We start from the raw sequence: 27,151 nt of genomic DNA, 5'->3' as shown, positions 1-27,151 counted from the left end.
CACTCCACATGTCTCTCACCTTCCATCTCTACCTTCTTTAATATTCTTATCATCCTTTCTCTTTCTAAATCTATTTTATTTTCATGGGTGAAACAAAGACTGAACTAAACAAGCAAGATGACCATTTCTTTATTTTGTGACACATTTTCAAGATCAGCATTTTATTTTCACTGGGTGTATGTAAGTTTGGGCATATAAACTGCACACAACCACATTTTGTCAACAATGATCATAAAAGAAAAAATATTTATACCCATCGATTACATGATCTCCATCCACAAATACTGCTGAGTTTGGATTTATTTATATACCATCATTTTTCTTTAAATATTTTATACAGTACAAAAACTACAAGATAAAGACTACTTGAGATTCACACTAGTGCAACATTTAGTGCTATACTATTTACCACCAACATGATTAGAAGATCACCATATTAAATCAAATCAGATTGATAGAGAAGCCTGAAGGATCACCATATTAAATCAAATCAGATTGATAGAGAAGCCTGAAGGATCACCATATTAAATCAAATCAGATTGATAGAGAAGCCTGAAGGATCACCATATTAAATCAAATCAGATTGATAGAGAAGCCTGAAGGATCACCATATTAAATCAAATCAGATTGATAGAGAAGCCTGAAGGTCATTATTAGAAGATCACCATATTAAATCAAATCAGATTGATAGAGAAGCCTGAAGGATCACCATATTAAATCAAATCAACATGATTGTTCATGACTCTCCATATATTAAGGAGTTGTGATTAATCCCAGATGAATGGTATCCCTTAATTTCTATCTCAAGCTTGCAAACTCTATTGTAGAGCAGCCATTGATAGAAAGTCACAATCATATTGAATCAATTACAACTGTTCATGTATAATCAACATGTTGCAGTGTAATTTATGATTGATAAACATCTCTGTTACATTTCTTCAAGGCTTGGTAGGCATTACCTTGATCAAAATCTGAAAAGAAATGAAACCCATAAGCATTAAGAAAACATTAGAAGAGAATGATGAGCAATGTTAGGATAATCTTGTATGAAATATTACATGAGTGTTTTTCTCTTACTAGACCCTGTATTACAAGCAGTTATGATTAATTCAATCCTAACTTGGAATACATAGGTTCTTTGAAAGTCTAAATGTAACACCCTGTACTGTGCCATTTTTAAAAATCAATAACCATTCTCTTCTTTGTTTACATACAGACAGTGCATATACAGGAAGAATTATGACATCAATGGCTTTTTGTATATTTAAAATATTGGTTGGTTCAATCACAACTCTTTTTTGAGCAGTCCCGATGCAACTGAACTTTGAATTAGAAGTTTACAGAGAACATAATCTAACAAATCAAAGTAAAATAATGTATTTTTAGGGAAATAAGTCTAATGATTTAATGGTGAATATATGATAAAAGCAGAGGAAATACACATTTTGGTAAAGTGTTTAGAAAAAGAGAAACCCCTTACTAGCCGTTCAATGGTAAGATACAATGGGTGATTTCAAGTTCGGTGTTGGTGTTGAGAGCGTAAAAAGGCCGCTGAACCGAGCTCCAACACCGAGCTGGGTTCAGAGGAATGATACGATCATACCGATTGCGTTATCGATAGCACATGACGTCACGCCTCTGCGCTGCGCTGCTAAATCATCTCAAGTTCACGCGAGAAGTCTCGACGACGAAAATGAAATCGGAGAGAAATGCATTAAATTCTCATCGTACAGAATACCAATGTTTTAATTAATTCAAGAATTCGAAAGAGTGAACATTATTCTTCATCAAAATATATACAGCTCAAATGATTTGTACTCATCTTAACTGTAAAAGCTAATTTTACGGGGATGTTTCATCGTGTTCGCCGCCTGTTCACGAGCTTGAGATTGCCAACACCAACACCGAACTTGAAATCATGATTTTCCCAATCCCTGGGGGTTGGTCCCGGGGGGCCACTTACATTGACGAGTGGATACCATGCGCGACCAAAAAAAAAACACGTAAAAAGGATGTCTTTTTCAAGATAGGGCACGTTACGTACGTAACGTGATAAGGGTGTCAAAAACACAAAAATAATGAAAAGGGATATCTATTTCGCTAGGAAAGTTACGTGTTTAGGGTCAAATTTGCGGGGATGATAAAACAAATTTAAAATGTTTTATAAAGGATGTCCTTTTTGCCCCAACACTTTTTGTTTAGAGTCCGATTTGCACGAGGTGTGGAAGGTGGGGTCGTACTAAAGCAAATGATGTGTAAAACCAACGACCGAAGGACCCGTGACAAAATATTCCTGTACTTGTTTAGGGGTTCATTTCGAATACTTGCCAAGAGTATTGTTTTGTTTCCAATACTTGTTAAGGGTAGGGTTTCACACGCCAATAAGTGTTAAAGGGTGCATTTTCAGAATATGGAAAATACGTGTTTAGGGTGCTTTTTGAGACCCCATGGTCGCGCATGGTATCCACTCGTCAATGGAAGTGGCCCCCCCGGGGGGTTGGTGTTGGTGAATGGGGATATTGCACGTAGATCGTCAACACCAGCCGCAGTGCTGGGTTCAGCAGACGACATTCAACACCAGCATTCAACACGAACTGCCGGAAATACGTCATATTTTCCGAGGTCAATCCCAACACCAGCCTGATTTCAAGTACGGTGTTGTGGCTGGTGTTGGTGTTGTCACAACACCAACACCAGATTTCAACACCGTACTTGAAATCACCCAATGCTCTCAAATCTTAACAAGATTCCAAGATCTGTAAAACTATGAGAAAAGGCCATAAACCAATTGGAGAAAATAAAATAAAAAATGTAAATGCTTCAAGTCTTGCTCTGTTCTTAAAACATTCATATTCTAAACATTTTAATCTAATAATACAAATAAATAATAGATGGCAATAACGTGTCCGTCCAATAAAACAAATGACAATAACATATCATTCATATGTCCAAAATGAGGGAAGTTGAGAAAGGAGGAGAAAGAGAGAGAGGGGGAAAGAGAGGGGGGGGGGGAAGAGCAGTGGGCCTTCGTGCACCCCCCCACAGACGTTCCTTTCTTCTCTTTTTGCTTGTCATATTATATTAATGAGAAAATATAGCCAGTGAGTGGTGATAACATCTTTTTTCTTGTCAAGTTTTGTGGAAAAGTGCGCTCCCTCTGGTCAATCCTCGGTCAGTCCTAAATTCGGCCAAAGTTCATTGACCTTTGACCTTGGTCATGTGACCTGAAATGCGCATAGGATGTTCAGTGATACTTGATTACTCTTATGTCCAAGTTTTATGAACTAAACCAATATACTTTCAAAGTTATGATGGTAATTCAACAAATACCCCCAATTTGGCCAAAGTTCATTGACCCTAAATGACCTTTGACCTTAATCATGTGACCTGAAACTTGCACAGGATGTTCAGTGATACTTGATTACTATTATGTCCAAGTTTCATGAATCAGATCTATAAACTTTCAAAGCTATGATGTTAATTCAACAGATACCCCCAATTCGGCCAAAGTTCATTGACCCTAAATGACCTTTGACCTTATTCATGTGACGTGAAACTCATGCAGGATGTTCAGTGATACTTGATTAACCTTATGTCCAAGTTTCATGAACTAGGTCCATATATTTTCTAAGTTATGCTGTAATTTCAAAAACTTAACCTTAGGTTAAGATTTTGATGTTGATTCCCCCAACATGGTCTAAGTTCATTGACCCTAAATGACCTTTCGTCTTGGTCATGTGACCTGAAACTCAGGCAGGATGTCCAGTAATACTTGATTAAGCTTATGGCCAAGTTTCATGAACTAGGACAATATACTTTCTAAGTTATGCTGTCATTTCAAAAACTTAACCTTCGGTTAAGATTTGGTGTTGACGCCACCGCCGTCGGAAAAGCGGCACCTTTAGTCTCACTCTGCTATGCAGGTGAGACAAAAACCGATCATTGTTTTTTTTTCATAGCATACAGGTATGTAAGAAGAAAGTACTCATGTTAAAAACTTTGATGACAGTAATGATTGATTCTTTGGAATTAATTAATGATGTGAAGATAGTGGGTTAATAGACTTTGTCATCTTTTCTAAGCAAATTCTACTACCTTTGGACCAGTTAATTACATAACCACAATTGACAAACACACATAAGCACAATCATGAGTTGGTAATAATATTTGAAAGGAACAATAGTATAGGAAGAAAATATGTAAAGCTTGATTTTGATTGCTGATACACTAATGCATTCTATCTATCAATCAAACCTATTCTCACTGGTAGATTTTATGCTTTGGTGTCATGATGATAAGGGTGAGAAAAGTCAATATTACTTTTGTCTCACTACCTTTTAATTCCCTTGTGAATCAAACTGTAGCTTGATCTTTTGGTAAAAATTCAACTTTTTATTTTTATCCAAAGAGAGAAAGAGAATTTGAAATTTCTCGTAATCAGAGAATGAAAAGTAAATTCAGGATGACAGAATTTGAAAACAGTTTGATCAAAACTTTTACAAAATCATTTTACATAAAGTGACATCTACGATCGAGAGCTTGAATTCATAAATAGGATTAAAACGTAGTTAATTCAAATAATACTAAGTCTTTTCCAAGAGCACTCATTAACATGTTATGGTCCAATTATTGGCTTGATTTCAGCACACACATATGAGCATAATGCTCTTATTAACACTCATTTTAGTACACTTACATAAGTTGATACTATCCAGGATTTGAACCTCATTTATGAATGATACTGTTATTGAAGCTGAAGCTACCAGATTGTCATACAGTAACTTTTATATGCCACAATGATTATACATCATATGGTGCTCACATAAGGAACACCAACATAATTTCGTACATATATTTCAAAAGCTCTTTGTATTTATAATCCAGTATGATTAGTATTCTCGCTAACCGCCCATAAACCTCTCTACCAATGTACATAGTTTGACCCTTGAATACACAGGCACCCAATTAAAGTTTTTACCAATACCATGAGCTAATCAAAGCTTAGCATACACCAATCAAAATCATTCTACGTTATCTTGCATATACATTGATAGATGATGACATCACTGGTTGCGGCTAGTCATGATTCTCCTTCCCATGATCCTCTTCCCAACAATGATCCATCACTCTTTCATAAAGTCTTTTCAAACGCATTCTATTAAATTCATATTATTTCAGTTAAGCAAACCATGGTCGTACCCGTCACTGCATCTACATCAAACATTAATAACAATGTTTCTCACTGTCCACGAACTTTCAATTGTAATGTTTTTCTCACTTGAAGCATTCAAACCGACCACTTTCATTTTCCCTGCCCTTTTTCAATATTTCTCGGACAGAAGACTCTAAAACTACATCCAACCAATTGCAACAGATCCAGACATTCCCTGAAGTGTGGCTACTGAGTCAAGTTTTTTAGACAAAAGCAAGAAGCGAAGCGATGGTTCTTGTTAACGTGAAACTAAAGAATATTTAGATATGGCATCATCGTCCGATCTCTGATCTTACTAATATACAGAGATACATTCTTGATCAAAGACTAGCGATGACCAGCGACATTGACAAGTGCATCTTCACGCTCTGTCCATTTCAACATTTCACTTTACTCCAGCAAACATTTCTTCTGAATCCAAGATGGAATCTTCCATCAATCCGTATTCACTTTCCATGCGCACTCATTTCCCATCTGAGTTCATTTACACAACGTGCAGTTTGTTACTCTCCTGTCATACCTCCATGTACTTGTTCTGTGTGCTCTTGATAAATGGCTCATGCCACATGCGACGAAGATCACCCTGAGAGGGAGACAAACAGAAATGACATTATTTCAAAGCAGTCTCAACATAACTGAACAACATATTTACAGATCGTCAGAAAGAAAGTCTGAGTGACTTGGATTGGGCTCACCAGGATGAGGACTGCTAATCCTAGGATGATCAATTAGATCAATGTTATGGAGTTGGCAGCAGGATAACACTGTGCATTTATGATAAATTTAGTATCAAGTGTTCAGTGCTATAGAAGAGACATTACCACAGGAGAATGTGCTTTGAGATGTTGAAGAATATATTAAAGAAATATGATAACATTCCACCCCCTAAGGATCTCTACCCTCAAACATTACGATGAAGATTATGACGTACCTTAAGATAAGCCATTATAAGCAATGGGAGTAGCGTGAATGGAACAAGATATAACAATGCTGGCTGGGCGTTCTTGTAGACCTCTGATGATATCGTTGCTGTTAATAATCCTACGTCAAGAAATGAGACAAACTGACATATTCAGTTTATATAGGTTAGGATCTCGACTGCATCATCCATCATGTAACTTTTGATACTGTTCTTTAATTGAATGGAGGTAAAGGGTGTACTGGTAAAAACTTATGATGCTAATTCCATCAAGTATACATGTCCCATCCCCTGTATGTGAGACCTTCCTGTTTTCTATGTCTTCTAATTCTTATGAAAATGTTTGTAACTTGAGGAGTTCATAAAGCGAAGGAAGATTGGAGAGAAAAAGAGGGTCAGATGTACAAAAAGGTGGATCATTTCATTTACCCATGAGGATTTACATAATCTTTAATTGAACATATTAAATGTATACGTAATCTGGGATATGTCATAAATTTTTAAAGTTACTTTAGAAAAGCTTCATAAGAAAAGAGAGTTTTTGTCAAGGAAACTATTATAGCAGGAAATTCACTATGTGGTACAGCTCCTTTAGTTCATGCCCCTTTAGAATTACGGTAAAAGGCAATAGCTTTTAAGACTTACCTACAAAGTAACCGACGAGAGAACAATGAAAGTATGTAAGTTTTTGAGTTATGCCGTTTGGTGGTAAGATAGGAGCAGGTGCAACGGTATCAGTCTGTTGCCTTTTGTAATTATCATAACGCATGACGAAACATAGTAGAAGACCAGGCATGACAATATCACCCAGACCAAGCATCGAGAAGTGACCTGAGTTGTGCATGCTGTCAAACGAAATGAATGAAAGATGGTTGAAGTTGAGAACATTATATTCAATGAGGATTTTCTAATCGTAAGATGGTAGGTCATTTCGTAGGAGGTTGAGTAATTATAGATGGCCATTTTCTTTAGATCTATGATATCAATATCGTTGGGTGACCCAAATCAACTCTTATCACACGATAGCCCTGGGGTAGTGTAAAACAACCGTCACCCATCTTCATAGTCTGAAGCCTCGTTGGAAGTAAAGGTAAAGACGAGCAGAGGAAGTCAGTAGTTTTAGATGATTGGTCTGCCTCAACAATATGTTGAGCTTCAAATTAACATTAAGGTTTACTGAGCAATCTGGTAGAGATGTTTTTTTTAATTTACAAATCATTAACTAAATCATCAATATAAAATTCAGGAGACACTTATTTTGTCATGCCTAATATCATTTAACTGTCAGGGAGTTAATTCTGACTTGACAGCCCAGCTTCAATAACCATCAAAGGTCACACTTCTCTCGTCTTCTAATTTACATTCTGGATTTACTGTCATCTTATTGCCATCTTCTCATCTCTATCTTGAATGTATTATGTATGAGAAAGAGAGTGAATAAATAAAATGTAATTGCAAACCCATCACAAGCATGATCACACTGTTCACCAAACCAGGACATTCAAACAGAACTGATTGTTGTTCACATAAGAAAAGCTTATCTGTGTGAACACTGTCAGGAGGAACTATCCCACAAGGATACTTACTCTTAGGAAAGTATGCCTTGAAAATTATGGACAAGGTCAAATCATTGTCCCCTATCCTAACTAACTTCCCTGTGAGTTACTTTCATGCCATTACTTTCTAATGTTATGTTTTTTTTTTATTATATATTTTTTATTCTGAGGGGGGGGGGGGTGGTGAATATGATAAATCTGAGATAAAAACTCCTCAGAATATTATTTCACATTATTTAATAATCATCACCATTACCATAATTTATGGTAGTTTAGAAATTTCACATTATTATCTTGATCAATATAAGGGCTTCACACAAATGTGTAAAGAATACTTTGCAACTGCTTTTAATTTCAACATTCTTGCTGAAACAAGAGGGGAGAAAAAAAGAAAGAAAATCTGGTAATTGATTTGGTAGGTAATTCCTTTAAGAGACTAATTCCAATTAATTCCTTTCCATTTAACGAGGAAAGGGTTAACCATTAAACAGCCATATGACCATTACATCATCCAATCTTCTACATCATGAAATAATAAAATGATTAGAAACAAACATTAATAAATTAATATTTACCTTGGGAATATGAGTTTCCCAGGGAGAGAGAGCTGAGGTGCATCACGAGCAACTCCAGGAATATTGAATTTTTTAGCCATGATACCAACCTAATAGTGACATATTAGAGGGAGGGAGGGGGACAGAGAAAGGGAGAAGATACAGAGACAAAGAGAAAAAGAGAATGCCATCATAATTTATATGAATGTTTTGCTGGGCTAAACTTCACCTTGATTGGTAAAACAATTCATACACTTATTGTTGACAATGTTCTTAAAACTATCATTCATTGAAATATTGAAGTTTTAGGGATGATCCTTACTCTCCTTTTATTGATTTAATTATACAACTTGCTTTCTGATCAAATACCACATTAACTTGACCTATACCAGGGCTTCTATAATTTTTTTTCATAATCAATGGCATTTTTTATTATCAGTATTATTCATAAAAACTATTCCATGGCAGGTGGATATATTCAACAATCATCTACAAAAAGCTGAGTCTAAAACCAATGTAAAATCTTCCATTGCTCTTAGCCTACAGGCAAAGGGGATCCCTTAATTCTAGCAATCGTTATTTTCACCTGCAGTGCTAGAGAAAATAAGATTTGAACTCATATCTTGCCAGGGTTGTGTTTCATAAAGCTGTTTATAAGTAATGCAAGAATTGACTTTCAGTAAGATTGGTGACCCATTCTGGGCTACCAAATTAGATTCTCAATCAATATGATTGCTGATAAGATGAAATCTGATAATATCAGATTAAAATTCTTGTAGGGCAATAATCTTTAAGCACACAAAAAATAGCATATGTCATGTGTAAATTTTTGCATAAAGTAGAGCATAAAGTCGTGAATAATTCAAATCAAATCATTTATTTCCACAATAATATAAAAAACATTGCAAATATGTACAAAATAGGAAACGCACACGATTGAAAGGAAAATAAACCAAGTAAGGATATCAACCATAATATAAAGAAATGTACATTATTGTGGATGTAGGAAAGTAAAAGAAGAAAAATTAGTCGTAGAAAAAAATTAGTCTTAAAACTCAGGCATCCAACATTGACATGTAACTTTATGAATCAATCCCAAGACTTGTTTAGTGATGAAATAATAATTGAATATAACATTCCTCCATATTTTATCAATTCATTACCAATGTTATATTCACTGAAGTGACATCCAATTCAAACAAAGAGAATATAACAAATGCGATCCTTGCAGCTATGATAACATGTTGACCTATCACCGATCTAAATCAAAATAACCTATGTAATATATAAATTTAACTCTTATAACATACAGACTGCCATCAAATATAAAAAATACCCACCAACAAGCTACAATAATTTTCTACTTTTGTGAAAGAGCTCAAGGCACTATAGGTAGGCTAAGGCCCTATACCAAAATGATAGGCTATCATTTTTTTTTCATACCAACTGTGGTTCTATCATAGGTCTTGATGTAATTACAAATTGAAATGGCTGTTAAGTGCTACCTAATTGTTATATTTAATTGGATGAGACCATTTTTCTATTACACAAAGAATGAAAATTGTGATTTATCAGCTATTTTATTAATTGATTAAAGCCCGGTGATTTCTATCAAACAAAGTTGACTTTTTTCAAAGAATTTCATATTGGACGTGTCCCAAAGAAAATCCATGACAACAATTATTATCCAGAGATTAAATACATACAACCCACAAACAAATTTCTCCATAAATATTGCTAAAGGTTTACTTTGTAGATATACAGTGCGTCCCACAAAAAACGAAACCGAGATTTATCGATGATTTATCATAACTTGATCGCAAATACAATAGACAAATGACCTACCATTTTAAAGCTTAGAATCTCCTCTTTCATCTGAAACTACTTAGATTATTTCTCATTCACGCATGAGTGGGCAAAAACAATTTGAAAAGGGGATACCAAAAAGTCACTTGGCGGGCCGTATCTGGGTTTTAAAAAGAAAACCACATTTTTAAAAAGTTCAATATCTGCTCTTTAATTTGATACCTCAATTACAGAAAATGGTCAAGAAATAACAAAATTCTGGCTAATTGAAATAAGGCTTGAATTTCAATAATTTCATAAAATGAAGAGGTTTTACAGGCTAGCGTTCAAACTCACTCGACACTCCGTTTTGTTGACGATCAGTCATGCATTAAGTCTTTTGTTACCGTGCGATAGCTTCTGTGGGAAACCGGTGAAAACACGTTTATTTAATGAAATTATGGAAATACAAGCATTGTTTCGAGGGATCATAACTTTTTTACTACTTGACCATTTTCTGTGATTTAGGTATCAAATAAAAGAGAAGATATTGAACTTTTTAGTCATGTGATTTTCTTTTTGAAATTCAGATACCCCCCGCCAAATGAGTTTTTGGCATCCTTTCTTCGAATTGTTTTTGCTCAATCATGCGTGAATGTAATACCAGATGAAAGAGGAGATTCTAAGCTTTACATTGGTAGGTCATTTGTCTATTTTATTTATGATTAAGTTATGATAAATCATCGCTAAATCTCGGTTTCGTTTTTTCTGGGACGCACTGTATATAGTATCAGGATTAAGAGTTTAATAATTATTGCTGATAGCTTAGAATACCCTGGTTGACAAGGATGTGAAAATGATCTACACCTGTAGCTAATTTTTCACAATGATTAAAAGTAACATTTGGAAGACAGTAGAGATTAATAATTATTGTCCTTGAGGGATATTTCACAAAGTGCCTTGTAATTTTACAAACAATAACTATATCATGACTGGACTACAAAAATTTGAAAACTGAACCAAATTTATGGAATTTATATCACAAAAGATATGGGGAGCTGCTTGTATGCGACAACGCAAAATAACGTCTCGGAATATTCATATGAATTCAGTTTTCTTCTACAATGGATTCCATCGAATCTTCAATGATATTTTCCTTCAATTTGTCTGCTTTTATCAGAATCAATATATATCAAATTGGACTCATTCTTAAAGAGAATGTATCTAAGTAAAAAATACAACTTACAGGATTATCTGCAGGCCTGGTTGCTACCTTCACCATGACGTTAGCATTAAATATATACGTAGAGAAGAAGACCCAAAACACATCATAGATGAGCAGTCCGGTCAGGAGTAATGTTGAGACTTTGAGACTCGGCAAACGAACAAAAGCTATCATAGTAACACATAGACCCATTGCAAGAGCTATAGTAGTTGGAGAAAATGAAAAAAAGTATATTACAAAACATAATTTGTTTTATATTACAGTGTATATATATATATATATTTTTTATAATGTTCTACAGTATGTTCAAATCCCTGAGAAAAACCAGCTTTTGATGAATAAGTTTTTGCAACATATTACCACTATATGCAAAATAATAATTGTGTGGCGTCGCGCAAAAACCAGACTATTGGTGAGAGACAATAAATGCGCTAGGACGTCATTTAAATACGCGTGTCATCAAACTTTTGTCTGGCGCGCGTCGCGAGGAAAAACAAAACAAACAACCCGCGGGAAATAAAAAAAAATGTCAGGCGCATTTTTATTTTTCAGAACTGTTGATATCGGCTCGATATATTTGGTGGCGGGTTCGGATACATGTTGATTGAATTTAATTCCCTTGGCTGAAATCCATGAAGGTAAGTTAAATGATGTTGCAGATTGAGTTGTTTTGTTAAATTCATTGATAATTGCGATGCGAGGAACATGGCAACTAAACACGTGAATGTGAATTTTGTGTTGCGTGTTTATGTGGATCGATCGAGAGAGAGCTTTTTTTAGGAACGACTTTAAACGTCAAATTACATGCGACTGCTGCAGCGATTCGCGGTATTTGTCCGGGACTTTGACGGCCTTTTTAAGATCTAACTTATGTATGCCTAGGCTATCAACTAGATCTAGATCTGCACGTACTTAGATAGGCCTCCGTTACATACTTGTAACCATTTAAGTTAAATCTATCACATGCAACAAGTTTGTAAAAAATGTATATAAAAAAAAATCAAAATTGGACAAGGAGTAAAAGAGCTATGATAATTTAAAGATATGGATTTCGGTGAAACAGTTCTATGCATGCTTTTATGAATTTACTTGACAAACTGATGCAAAGATGTCTCACCTTGTTACATGAAATTTTGTTTGTTCTTTCCCCCCCCCCCCTCCAAGACTAGATATTAATTAATGCAAAAAGGTGACATATCATTCACACACGTATGACCAAATAAAATAAGTATGATTTCATGTTTTGTTATAAGAAAAGTTAAAGTGGGGTGTCATCATCAGCCCATCTAACGAATATTTTTTAAGACGTGCATATAACTGTTTTTATAATGCATGAAAAACCCTTTTAGATCTAGTTGTTATCAGATTTTGATGAAATTTGCAGCATTTGCTTACATTTGATGAAATTATTTTCAGCTCGGAGTACCCTTGTAAATCGGTTAATTATGGACATTTTTCAAATCCCCTCTTCTAACAAAATTCTTATTTGTCGGACTTCTGATTTCAAATTTTTTTTTTTTCGGAGGGGGTGGGGTCTATTTGGTATGAACTTCACCAAAGCTGTGCAAATGATATCGAAATTATAACTAGAAACCAGATTGTCACAATTTATAAGAAATTTATTAAAAAATAACAATATATTTTGGGGGCGGGTGTGGGGGGTATTTCTTATTTTTTTCTACAATCTGGTCGAGCTACATTACATGAGGTTCGCCAACTTTCTACACAAAATCATTCAATATTATAAAAAAAAATGAAAAGACATATTTTTGAAAATAAAAATAAATTATAGTTTTACTTGTTTTTTTTTTTGTTTTTTTTCTTAAGTATTTTTTTTTTTTTAAATAAACTTTAACTCTGAAAATTTGTTAACTAATTGGCCTTGTTTTCTTTCGTTGTGTTAAACATGTTAAAGGCACGGGATCTACAGAGCAACTATATTAGTGCAGTGAGGACAAGACATCTCAGAACCAACATACAGCTGACAGCAGCCCTTCAAGAAGTACTTTAAGACTCTGTTATGGGATTCACCATTACCACAGCTTCAGGTAGCTTTCCATGCTTTATCCATATTTTATATGGAAATAGTGTGCCAGTTTTTACTTTATCATGTCAGTTGTAACCGATTTTTCCACGAATTAATTGCCGTTTTATAAGATATTGTTTTAACATTTATTTTACCACTATTAGTACATGAAATCTAGAATTATGGAAAATATGAAAAAATATAAAATGATAAAAACAATAAAAAATGAAAAAAAATATAGAATTTGGATAAAAGCTCATGCAGAGAAAGCTTTTTGCAAGTGATACATCAAATTAAACATTTAAATATGATCATCTCATGAATTTTGGAGGGATGTTTTTAACCAACAATAGTTAAATCTTTTTTGGTAGAAAAATATGACATCAGGGAGTACTTCCACCTTTATTAGAAATACAAGTAACATTTACACAAAGCCAAAGAGTGAAAAGTTAATGTATTTTAAATATCATGTTGTTGATAAATGTCCATGAATCATGAAGAAATGAGAGTGTAATGTGACTGTTTTTATAACACATTAATATCGGTGAACTTTTCAATTGCATTCATCAAACATGTAGATTTGAGTCATCGGAACGTGGCATTTTTAAGACTGGAACATGAAGAAAGCAAACAATGCAGAGGAAGAAAATTATCCCCTTTGGTGAACCCTGCTGACATAGTCTCTCAGATACTCCCAGATAAGCTATCAACTGGATTTTCCAAATAGAGGGAATATGATATATGGAAAGATCTTAGATGAGGACAAGGCACCTCGCGGCCTCCCCCGGTAGGAGAGGAAATTGAACAATGAATACATGTTTACTTTGAATGAACAAACTCTGAAGTTTTTCGATAAAAAAAATAAACTTAATTTGTAACGTTTGCTAACCCATTAGAAGGATGTCATTGTAGAAAATTGAAATGTGGTAAGTTTGCTGCTGTATTAAGAAGTTTGTGATAATGTTAAACACACACACTAAGGAGAGATTATCGTGTATTATATAATTTTTAGTGCAAATTTGGACAGTGGAGAGCGATGCACATTCCTGAGTTTTGCTAATACTGCTGCATAGAAGAGAGTAAATGTATGTAGTCTCTTCCATATCAAGAATTAAACTCTGATATTATTTTTTTATTCAAGCATAAGATGTTTACAACGCATATCATTACACACGTGTACAGAGTGTAGCAGAGAAAAGATGACTATGTATTTGTGAGTATTTGTTAGTTATAATACCTGTCGTATTAATATGTGGAGCCAAGTTTTTATGCACAGTTTTATTCTTCTTTTCAAACGAAGTGCCCTAAAAAAAATCCTTCAGTGATCCAGATAATTTGGCAGCAATTTGTGAAATATATTTTCATGACTACCCCATCCCTAAAAAGAAACCAAATGTGGCCCATTTCATTAAATATGGATATGATCCCTTGCTCGAATGAAAACTACCATGAAAACAGTGAACCTTCTGCTTCCTGATTCGCTAGTTCAATGAAAGTTGATATTTCATCAGTTGCTGTCATATTAAATCTTTATGAAATGTAGCTCGCATCAGCTTTTCACTATTGTGTATTGCCACCGAAAAAACTTGGTTTTGCAAAATTGAATTTTGTTTGTGGTTATTTTCCAAAGCTTAAGCATGATTTTTTAAAGATTTTACTTTGCGAGAAAGTGAAGTATGGACAAACAGCATGGTGGTGTCTTCTTTTTTTTTTTTGGGGGGGGTTAAGGGCAGGGACAAATCTAGGATGGAGGTGGGCAGGGGCTTTGGCCCCACTTTTATTCCCCAGAACGCATGTATAAACATGTAAAAAATTACCATTTGTTTGTGATTTTTTGTTTGCATGGACAGCCCCTCCCATTTTCAAAAAAATGTTCTGCGGCGCCTGTGGGGGTGGGCACCCCCCAAAAAAATGATAAGCTGCCCCCCCCCCCCCAACAACAAAAAAATCAGATGAATAACCCAACCCCATCTTCCCCTGGTCATTGGATCTGGGAACCTCCTCTCATGTTAAAACTACGCGCTATGACGAACTATATATAGTATGACAAATAGTCTCCATAAGGTTTTTTTTTTTCATGTAATGTGAGTGTGTGGGTGTGGGTTCTAGTGTGGGTGTGGTTGAATATGTAGAATAATTTGTTTTATTGTATTCGCCTAGCTGTGTATATATAAAAATTATGTCTGCACTACAAAAGATCACCTCGCCTATGCCAGGTATGTTGGGCGTTACAAAAGAACCAACATTTCCCTATCATGAAAAGATGAATAATAAGCCCGACTACCATGACGACCCAGACAGCCAGGCAGGGGGGGGGGGTACCCCTGATTCAATTGGCCATATCTCTGATTTAAATATGAATTAGACTCTAATATTTTGTATACACATTGTACATGTGTCCATGTACCAGAAAAAATAAAAAAACCAAAATCCAAAATTTCACCTATAATACCCATTTTCCCAGGATGGCCCACAATTATAATAATAAAGAACAACAAATGGCAGCCAATTCAAACATAGGATGTTGAGAGAGTAACTGATGCTGTATGCACCAAATATTAACTGTGTCTAAGATAACATAATCTGATTTCAGGAGTCTATATTAACATACCTATGTGTGAACAAAGCCTTAGACATGGGTAAAAGCAGAGCATCAATCAATGAATATTATATGACTTTATTCTCTATCAGCAAGCAATCTACTGAGGTGCTATTGGGTATGCCTAGAAGCAATCACATTACACCATAGTCACACTATTAATAATTACAGTTTATATAAAGCTAAGTGAGCATTAATTAGTTATTGTAGTATTGACTATAAGAGATGATCTAAAAAATGAAGGCCTTGTAGTGTCAAACTACCATTTTTGAGGATACTGTAGACCCGGGCTCTAAATGCGGATTAATTAAATTGAATATTCGAGTAAATTGTCATTGGAATCGAACCGTAACGAGTTATAATTTCTGCTTAAATATAATAATGGAAATTATTGCATTAGGACCAGTATTAATGAAATTGTAGAGTCCTTGATTCGCAACTGTTATATTTGATCAGTTCCACAGAATTGTTAATTATGTTTTTGATTTGAAAGTGGAACTATTTTGTTAGAGGATTGCACGAATACCAGTTAGTCATGTTAGTCATTTTTAGTGATACGGCGGGCAACACCCACTTTATAGTCCATTGACACACTTGAAAAAGCAGCCAACAAGACCGTTTGCCAGTGGGCGCTATACGTGTTGGCGTTGGCATAGCCATGTCTTAGACGGCTTAGATATGGGCATGCTGACGTGGCTTTGTAAACGACGCCATGTTTAGGGCGAGGCTTATATAATGGAGATGTCTGTCTAAGCGTATATACACCACCTACGGGATCTGTTGTATACGAATAAAGAAATACATTCCATGCTAGTCACCGTCTTCCGACTCCGATTTGTTGGCTCAAAAGGGGTGTCGGATCCGCAACATCCAAAGCCTTTTTAATTCATGGTGTGGGTGTGAATGAAGATGAGGTAGGAGGAGATAATCAAAGAAGGGAGTGTATTCATGAAGATTTTGAGTGTAAATCTTGCTATCCATGAGTACTGGTACTCAACGAGTTGTACCAAAGTGACCCAGCTAGTGTGTTCAGTGAAGTGTGTGAGGGAGGGTTTGTGGGTGAAGGTGTGTGTGTGTGTGTGAGTTTCTTTCTCTTCTAGGCAGAGTGGGAGGTAGCAATCAAGAAGATGTTTCTTGAAAATATTGTTTGTAATTCTTACCATTCAGAAGTAACAACCAGTCATGGCAGAGCTCATGGGGGTGTCTGGGTGTGTGTGTGTGAGTGAGGTGGTGGGGGGGGGGGTTAAATTGAGAGCATTCTATTTCTTACCATCCATTAGTAACCAATGACCTGTCATTACCCACAGGAATACAAGCATTACAGAGAGACAGAACGACATGAATTCCGCTAAAGTGTGGGTGTGCGTGCATACGTGTGTGTGTGTGAGGTGGTGGTGGGGGGGGGGGGGGTTAAATTGAGAGCATTCTTACCATCCATTAGTAACCAATGACCTGTCATTACCCACAGGAATACAAGCATTACAGAGAGACAGAACGACATGATTTCCGCTAAAGTGTGGGTGTGCGTGCATACGTGTGTGTGTGAGGTGGTGATGGGGGAGGGGTTAAATTGAGAGCATTCTTACCATCCATTAGTAACCAATGACCTGTCATTACCCGCAGGAATACAAGCATTACAGAGAGACAGAACGACATGATTTCCGCTAAAGTGTGGGTGTGCGTGCATACGTGTGTGTGTGAGGTGGTGATGGGGGAGGGGTTAAATTGAGAGCATTCTTACCATCCATTAGTAACCAATGACCTGTCATTACCCACAGGAATACAAGCATTACAGAGAGACAGAACGACATGATTTCCGCTGAAGTGAATCTCCCACAGCACCCAAATGAAATTCTGTAGATAATTGATAAAAGAGAAAGAAAATAAGGAATTAACTTTTATCAACAATGTCTTTATGATTTCCTACATATTCAATTTTTTTAAAGAACACTTTTGTGTTCATAACTTTACAAGATGCAAGTAATCAAGTTCAATGTATTAAAAATGCCAATACTTTAATTTCAGATGAAAAAAAAACAGGTACAATGAATATTGCCAATATTAATCTAGTGGTTCTGACTCTTGCCTTTCAAACAAAGGGTAGTGGGTTTGAATCCTCGCCATAGCATATGTTCCTTCAGCAAGAAATTTATCCACACTGTGCTGCACTTGACCCAGGTGAGGTGAATGGGTACCGCCAACAGGATTAATTCCTTGCATGCACTGATTGCCGTTGATGGTAGCTCGAGCTAAAGCCACGGTAATAAGAGCAAGAACTTTATATCCCTCAGGCAAAAAGCACTATATAAATCCAGCTATTATTATTATTATTATAATTATGAAAGAATTATTTTTAAATATCCTAAAGGCATGGAGCTATAAAACACAGCTCCATGCTAAATGCATCCAACCTTTCAAAAGAGCCCTGCAATACAGTAAACATTCATTCAAACATGAAGGCTATAGAGATAAAACACACATTCAGGCATTTAAGAAGCAACATTTGAGTCATTTGATAGAGAACAGATTTCTGTGAAATGACCTGGAAAGAGGGCCAAAACATACAAAAACCCAGCACAAACATTATAGATCTTAAAAGTGAATAAACCAACAACAGCACATGTAGCAGGAAACTCAAGTACAGACAGAATACAGTGTGTCCAAGCAAAAAGGAAACCCATTTGACTTGATATATATAAATTGCAAAGAAAAAATACATCAAAACTCATGTACAGATTCAGTGAAACCTAACCAAGAACACTAAATAAATGCTAATACGCACTCCATTTTCTATGCAAGTTGGGTGTATCCTAAATAAATTTTGACCAATTTTTATACAGTATGTTTACACTCCCTTAATTTCATATCAGGTATGATTAGAGAAGAACTGGTCTTCATGATGAGTGTATATTTACTATCAAACATCATTTACCTATAACTAAGAGCATGGGTTCCCTTTTTCTGGGATGCAATGTATAATAAACTTGACACAAATGTTAATACTGATATGACTGAATATATAGCGGAAATAGAAAGAGGAAGACCTGAAAAAGAAGAGAGGGAAATAGTCTAGTCTAGAAGGAGTATAGTGATACCTTGTATGAAAGGGAAGAATACAATGAATTGATTGAAGCCATGCAATCACTTTTACCTGTCTGAATTTCAACTTCTCTTAACTCAAATTAGTTTTCTCCCAACACTTTCATATACATCTATCAAGGCAATAAATCCACACAAGAATAGCAATAGTTTGAATGTTTTAGAGCATTAACATTGAATCATTGATGTGTGTCAAGGATGGAGAACAGAAAAAAGGTCACGAAGGCATAAACTGAACATGCACAAAACCAACAAACTAGGCCTACAATGAAGTGAATAGAGGTCAATGTCATGAGAAAAGGAGTTAAGAAGATGTTTTGACTGATAAATAGTGCAGGAATTGGATCGAAAAAAGGAAAAGGATGTAGAGATGGGGAGGGAGAGAAAGAGAGAGAGAAGGGGATGGGGGCATTCAAACATAAGATAATAAATTAAAAAATAAATAACACGTTTTTCTCATGGATGAAAAGAAGGCACAAATGTCACCTTCTATGAGTGGTAGTCAAGGAAAGAACAACACTTTACATTGACCAAGGACCAAACCACATGGAAGGTTATCATCCTCCCACTCTAGAAGCAGCAACTTTCACACATCCCAATTCTCAATAAAGCTCATGTTGTTATTTCACTCCAATTGGTTTCAAAGCAAAGTACTGTACACACTGAAAAAAATCCTGTTGCAGAGTGATACACCGGCATACAACAAAAATAAATTTGGATGTAAGATCTGGGTAAATTTATCCAAGAGAAAACATTTTTTTATAGATATTCTTCACATCATAACCATTTTGGGGGACAGACATTCTTATAATTCAATAATGAATTAGAATAGTGACATGAAATTTTGGGGATTTACTAAAATTAAAGCTACATTTTTATATTCTCATATATATGAATTGTTATTTCATTAGAGGGAGATGTGAAAGCATCTTGGTAGATCTTGCCTAAAACCTTAATCATGTTATTGATATGACCCTATTCTATTTCCTCTGCTTGCCTGATGTTCAAATGTACACTCATCTCAACTTGATATACAGTAGTGTCATGAAAGTCTACATCCTTCATCTCAATGATAGTCTTCCTTCAAGCATCATCAGCAGCACCAGCTCACGACCCACAATACAAACTCTTTCAAGGAACACAAAAAACCCTAAATACATATACTATTGTTTTATTTTTTTCCAATAAAGATTAAGAATTCTAATTATTGAAAATGTTTATAGACAGTTTTACTAATATCGGTCAACAGTGCAGTGTATTATACAATGTTCATCAATTTATTTGACATTTAAATGCAATACTTATGTCAATATATCTCAAAGTCAAAGACCATACAGGAAATTAAAAACATCTCCTAAAGCTACCTTTAAGCAGTTAAAGTGACAAGATCACCGTTTTTTTTAATCATTCACATTTAGGCGTAATACAGGAGACCTCTTCATTCGAATCTTGGTTAGATAGGGGCTGAAATACCACAATAACCAAATTTTTTATTGTAAAATTTACTCTCGTGATAAAATCTACAATCCTCATTTTGAGGCAACTTGTATCAACTGCTCCTAATTTCCATTATGTAAAATCCTCTCCTTCATAAAACACGACTCCTGCATGTGATATGTTGTATGACTTGGATATAATAATAAACTGTATTGAAGAGCTCCCAATCTTGATCTCTGAGTAATAATAAAGCACTTGGACCTGCCAAGTCACATCATGAATTATTAAAACCTTATTGATATAATATTTATTAACTCATATCAGCTGTTATTGATATTAATGTCTATCAACTCATATCAGCTTGAAATATCACATACAGGGAATACAAACCTGGATACTAACTAAGATGCAACAAGTCTTTCGAATGGTGACTTTGGGGGTCATTTAATAGACTTAATATCTGATCGATACACTTCTCTAAATAACATTAATAATACAAGAATTAAGAAGAAGGGTGAAGTTGAATTCTGACGGGTGATTCTTGAAACCTCAAAGGACTAATTATGATTGAGTTAATTTAAATAATTCAAGAATAATTTAAGAAATTCCTGTGATGAGAGTACATCTACATTTATATCTCATCAGGTTATACAAAAATGTATTATGTACATCAATGCATGTGAATGAAGAATTGAGGCAGGGCTACAGTATTTATTGTGAACAAGTCTATAATGGCACATTTCCTTATGTTTTCTGATTCACTCTCCTTATATCTATTTAACCAGAATGAGTCTGGATGGGCATGGAATGACAAACCCTTTACCTCAAATTCTAGGCTAGATTTTTTTTATTATCAAGATGAGGAAAAAAAATTGAAATGTGTTCCTTTCACAATCTTTCATCTAGTCTGCTTAACCATATTACAGGGGGACACTGTTCTGTTGAATGAATTTTCAGTGTTTTATATTTCTGAAAAAGTGAAAATCTCACTTATGTTTTTACTATTGAAAAGTTGAGCTTGCCCTGCGATTTAGTATATATCTATTATCATGTGAGAATACTCACAATGATTAATGTCAAAACATGTATCCCATGTTCAATATACCAGCAGAAAGATTATGTTAATGTATATGCGTAAGGGGCAGGGAGGGGGGGGGGGGGGAGTGGGGGTACATCAAAAATACAATTAAGTTTTGTGAATAGAGTACAGTACACCTTAATAAAGCCCTCTATTGTAGTAATGCTGCAGTCACATTTCCCCTATGGCGGCCGTATGGCGAGCCAAAAACATGCAGCCGTGTTATTCATTTTTATTCAAACAACTGATATGTTGCTGGTACCAAAAAATGTTGTTCTTGATTTGCCTTATGGCTGCCATAGATGAAATATGACTGCACCATAAGAATCATCCCTTCCCCTTTACCAAAGAAAATAGTAAAGTACATAAAGTAAACTTGTTGGCAGCAATTGGAAACAAAAGAAGCAAACCAAAGCATTTAAAACAAAAGAATCAGAGGGATGACAATGGACTTATTTCTGATATTCATTCAAATAGAATACCAAAAGAAATCATGGAATTAACCTAACAAAAGCAATTCTGATAAAGCAATGTTAAATAAACAATTTTAAAGGATGTAAAGAAAGAAAAGTACAACCAGAAAGAAATGATAAGAGTTCAACTGCACATCCTAAAACCACACAGACACATGTCAGAATATTATTTTGAAATGTGATATTCTAATAATCATAGATTATCAAATCTAATGTCAGAGTTTTCAAACAAAAGGCCATTAATGCCACTTCAAACAAATGCCACTAAAGGCCTTTCTACATAATTCTAGACCATAGACTGAGACCAAGAAAGGTGTTATAACATTAATCCGGAATATACTCCTTTGTGGCTCTTGATTAAGAGTTTTGTAACTAGGAATTTAGCTGGCAAAAATGATTTAATTTTCACAACTTTGCAGGTTGGAATAATATCAGGTCATACCACAGACAAAAATAAGTTACTTGCAAAATCCACAGACATCTATTATTTACAGGAATATAATTCTATTCCTCAGGGGGAGTAGCACACCCCCCCCCCCCCCGAAATTTTTCACAAAATTCACCAGAAGTGTACAAGAAATCCTTCAATTTCACTTTAGGAAATACAAAAGCTCCCTAATGAGAAGCTCTGTCAATTCTCTTCCTTGCTTTTGAGCTTCATTGAAAATTTGTACGCGTCCTGACCCCAGAAAAATGTCTGTGTATACAGCCATGACAATGAGTCAAATCAATGTAACCCATGAATGGTCCCTAATCACATTATATGCATGTATACTACATACTTTTTTTAATGAATTTATTATCATAACGAAGTTTTCTAAATTAATATCCAGATCTCCTTTAATCTAAATTATTCAGAAAAAAATAATAAAAAGTCAAATAAAATGTTTGCCCTTTTACTCATAGAAAGGAAGCCATAGGATACATACACAACTGTATTGTAATAGAGAACAAGTCTATTTTTAGTTAGAATAAAGAAGGGGAAAGTGGGTGGTTTTACATGTCAGTGGAAAAACAAACAACTCCTTCAAGTTCAAGATGTGGTTAGTCTCATGGGTTTATTAAGGCATTTTGAGATAATTATGGTAATAAAAAACAGTTCAAGTAGGTACATTAAGAGGAATCAATCAATGAAGAAAAATAAATTATATCAAACACATTTCATGCAAACAAACAAATTCTTAAGTATTTGCTAAATATATCTAATGGTATCTTTTAAAATAAATATCTTTCCTTGAATGCACTACATGTATGAAGTTGATATATCAAGGATCAATGGATACATAAATTCAGAGTTTATTATCAATGTAGTCTAGTTACATTGTATATCTCTGAATCAATATTTTCTTCATTCCCCAAATGCCCTGAAAACATGCAATATAAAACAACTTCCCCCTTCCTACATGTACCTTTATAAAAAAAAAAAAGGTAAAATGTAATTTCCTGAGTACCTGCTTTGAGGATGGATTCTCCGATTACTTAGAAATAATTCAATTATTACCAGATTTTAAAAAATTGATACGCAATGAAGACTAGCCTCAGTACCTAGAATAAGGAGTCTTCAGTTACATATCAAAACATTTCTTCTAAAACATCTCCTAAAGGTATGACGAGAAGACTTTCACAAAGAAAACCACATTCTACAAAAGGGGTTGAGCATCTTCAATTATTCAGAACTCATTTTGTATTCTAATTACAGTCAGCCATCTTCATGCTTGTAGGCCAGGTTGTCCTCTTTTTCAAATCTTTTATCGTCATTTTATTTCCATCAAAGAATTCTGTCCTTTTTTCCCTACCTGACTGCAGCACAGGTCAATACCCCTGAACAAAAATCTCAACTTTCAAAGTGTATCTCACATTAAAGACCATATCCTTTTGAGTAAATCTACTGATTACTTATTTTTCAGATAAATGAAAACATAAAATCATGAAACAAGCATAGAGAGAGAAAGAGATACAATCTAAAACCTTATATTCTTCGGGGGGAAATTGAAAAAAAATCTAAATGCATGAAGCCTGGTATAAATATAAAATATAAATCTTACAGAGAGCTTTCAGATGCCCCTTAAAAACCCCAAACAAGTCAAAAGAAAATCCAATAACAATGAAGAGTTAATGTAAGTAATTAAAAATAGTAACACTACGAGGAGCATTTACAAGGAACATCATTTGTTAGAACTTCATATGTAATTGATATACGCAACAATATAGAAGATAATCATTGATATTATAATTTCACTTCCCAATTAAATCAGTTACAGGAGGTGAATATAAGCATATGGAAGGCATTATATGTACACTAGCAAATATACTGAATTACAAGGATGAGAATATCATTTCACATTGCTAGTATTACACAGACCCATTCTACTCTATGGATACATTATAATAACAATAATAATAATAAAAAAATAAAAAAAAAAGGATTTGTATAGCGCACGTATCCACCTTGCTAGGTGATCAAGGCGCTCCTATATTACCCCGGATAAGCTAGTCTACCAATGCCAGTACACACAGCTTTTTGAGGAATTACTTCCTGCCAGTACACATTTACCTCACCTGGGTTGAGTGCAGCGCAATGGGGGTAAATTTCTTGCTGAAGGAAAACATACCATGGCTTGGGATCGAACCCACGTCCTTCAGATTGAAAGAAGAGAGTCTTAACCGCTAGACCACGACGCCCCCACATACAAGATAATACAAGATGTACAAAGGGAAAAGGTGTGTATTTAGACGACATTCAAACCACTCTTGGTTTCACAGGGACATTTACAGAATAGAAATAACAAATTTTAACTATTGGCTTTTAAATCAAGAGATCCTTTGGACAATTTGTACTTTCATTTGTAAATCAGGAAGTCTGAGTCATAGGGAGATACTACATCGAATCCTCTAGATTTAATAGGTAAGGTGAAATGCAATACATGCTTTGCCTTGTAGTTGTCTACAATGCATCAATGTCAATCTCAAATGAAATTTCTTGATGTGTCTTTTATGTATTGATTTGGCGATACTTTTGTTGGAATCATAGATTCATCAATTTATTTACCTTTTAATTTGAATATATATAATTGACTGACTCATTCTTTTATTCATTTTTCAATCATCATTAGGGATGGGGGAGGCATTTACTCCTACTGTATTTTCCCTTTAACCAACAAGGAAGGAAATGCAAGATACCATGGATGAATTTAAACCACTATACCGCTTCTGTTTTAGTCACACAAACAGTCCCATTTTCCCAAAGGCTTTTTTGTTTCTCCATCTTGCTGTTGACCTTTGAATTTGAGAAGAGTCCTATGAATAATTTATTTTCTAAGATACTTTATCCCAGTGTAACAGCTGCATGGAGGTATAAAGAACTATCAACTGAACTTGATCAAAGGATTGGTTAGGAGGGTTCGTTGGGTGAATATAAGATACTATTTCCCCTTCTTTACAAGACAGATTATATTATTATAATTATAATATTAGACATATTTTGTAACTCTCTCTAATTAACATGAAAGCAAAAAAAGAGAAGATTTTAGGCTGAAGTGAATCACCCCCAAAAGATGTTTCATTGTGGAATATTCACATTCAAGTCTACTGCCCTACAGAGACAAAACATTCATCCAATCACAATACTGGTACTCGTAAATCACCAAAAAAAATTGTTCAGGTTTCTAAATACAAATTAATTTCACATATTCACACCAGTCACCTGCCAGAAACAGATAAAGTTCCGGTAACTATACTCCAACAACTACATGTAACTCCAATTATTCTCCAATAGTCATTCCTCCAAAGGATATGCAATACTTATTTCTTTAGACCAAAAGTTCTTGATTATGAAATTTGCTTTCATAATACATGGGTGCATGGTTGTTTAAACCATTCTTAGCAGGGACCATGTTTAAACTGTTAAACAACTACTGGGAGGTTCATGTAATAAACAGCATTGTATAAATTTCAAACAGCATTTTGCTGTGTAGAATCTAACATCATCATCATTACTACCATTTCCATCATCATCATCATCATCAACATACTCATCAGTATCCCCATAACTTTTCCTCTGACAAGATTTAGTTACACTGATGTAAATAAAAAACTAAATTAATGGAAGAGGGTTCTTGCGACCGGGGTTATAAACATTTCAAACAATACAATTTTCGAAATCATATTAAAAATATACAGTATTAGATTATAAATACAAAATGAACTATTATAGAATGAAACAGTTATTCATCCTTCTTGCTTCTTCCCGGAGATCTGGGAATAGCAGGGCTAGAAAGTAACTTTGTTGTTGTTTTACTTACTTTGTTCCTGAAGAGCAGGGCCTCAATAAATACTGACACATTGGCAGCAGAAGAAAAGCAAAAGCTACTGTAGCTAGTACTGTCAAGGAAAACAAATAAGAAAGCAAAAAATATTAATTATATTGAACTAAAAACACATAGTTGATTGCATTTGATTGAGAGCCTTGTTTTGAGGAAAAAGGATGTTGAATATGAATAGAATGATATGAATTAATGCCCTTCTGAGCCTTATAAACTTCAATTGACTTCTAGTTATTCCAGGGATAATGGTGGGATTACCAAGTTAGTTTCACTGTGCTCTCTGTAGGCCTAAATTACTTGTAATGGAAAGTTCATCATAATTAGAAACCTCATTAATCACAATAATATGAAGCATCATTGATCACAAACCTTCAAAGTAATGGATTAATGAATGTTAGGAATAAGTTTTCCATAGGAATAAAGACTCTTCATTCTAACCTGCAGTGAAACTTAATCCACCATAGCTGTTTCCATATTGATGAGTTCATATATAATGCAAGCCTAGGTGAATTACACTTCAGTCACATTTGCTCTACGGCGGCATTTTGGCGTGTCAAAACAGCCGTTTTATTCATTTTTATTAAAACCAGCTTTATGTAACTGGTACAAATAATGTTAAAATGGCTGTTTTTGACTGGCTGAACGGCCGCCGTAGGGCAAATGTGACCGAGGTATTACTATCGTAGGCATAGTAAAGTAGAGTCTCTGTCCAAGTGTCCATCTATCATTACAACAATTATCTAGATAGCAAATTGTAACATTTGTTATCCAACCAGAAACTAAAATACGCAACATGTGCAAACTGAAAATAAAACTTCATTTACGTAATCATAAACATATTTGATTGATTGATTGGGATTTGTTAC

The 27,151-nt window shown here is 34.8% G+C and overlaps 1 protein-coding gene across 1 annotated transcript; it reads right to left on the bottom strand.

The window, feature by feature from the left end:
* Window positions 1-123: 123 nt before the first annotated feature.
* Window positions 124-26,345, bottom strand: LOC129255050 (signal peptide peptidase-like 3). The gene is made up of 7 exons (XM_054893601.2): window positions 26,265-26,345; window positions 17,618-17,730; window positions 11,273-11,451; window positions 8,263-8,351; window positions 6,777-6,976; window positions 6,144-6,253; window positions 124-5,795 (listed from the first exon to the last, which is right to left on the bottom strand). Exons 1-7 carry the CDS (start codon window positions 26,303-26,305, stop codon window positions 5,727-5,729), a joined length of 801 nt encoding a protein of 266 aa, XP_054749576.2. The 5' UTR covers window positions 26,306-26,345; the 3' UTR covers window positions 124-5,726.
* Window positions 26,346-27,151: the final 806 nt, after the last annotated feature.

This window comes from Lytechinus pictus, chromosome 2 (assembly GCF_037042905.1).
Source record: "Lytechinus pictus isolate F3 Inbred chromosome 2, Lp3.0, whole genome shotgun sequence".
In the NCBI taxonomy this organism is placed as follows: Eukaryota; Metazoa; Echinodermata; class Echinoidea; order Temnopleuroida; family Toxopneustidae; genus Lytechinus; species Lytechinus pictus.
This window is presented reverse-complemented; position numbering and strand designations above follow the sequence as displayed.

Excerpts from the sequence above, each read along its gene's own strand:
- LOC129255050 (XM_054893601.2), bottom strand. The coding sequence starts at position 26,305 with ATGTGTCAGTATTTATTGAGGCCCTGCTCTTCAGGAACAAA. Across the intron at positions 6,254-6,776 it reads TCTCGTCGGTTACTTTGTAG|GATTATTAACAGCAACGATA; the intron begins GTAAGTCTTAAA and ends TTCTTGACGTAG. Across the intron at positions 5,796-6,143 it reads TTATAATGGCTTATCTTAAG|GGTGATCTTCGTCGCATGTG; the intron begins GTACGTCATAAT and ends TCTCCCTCTCAG.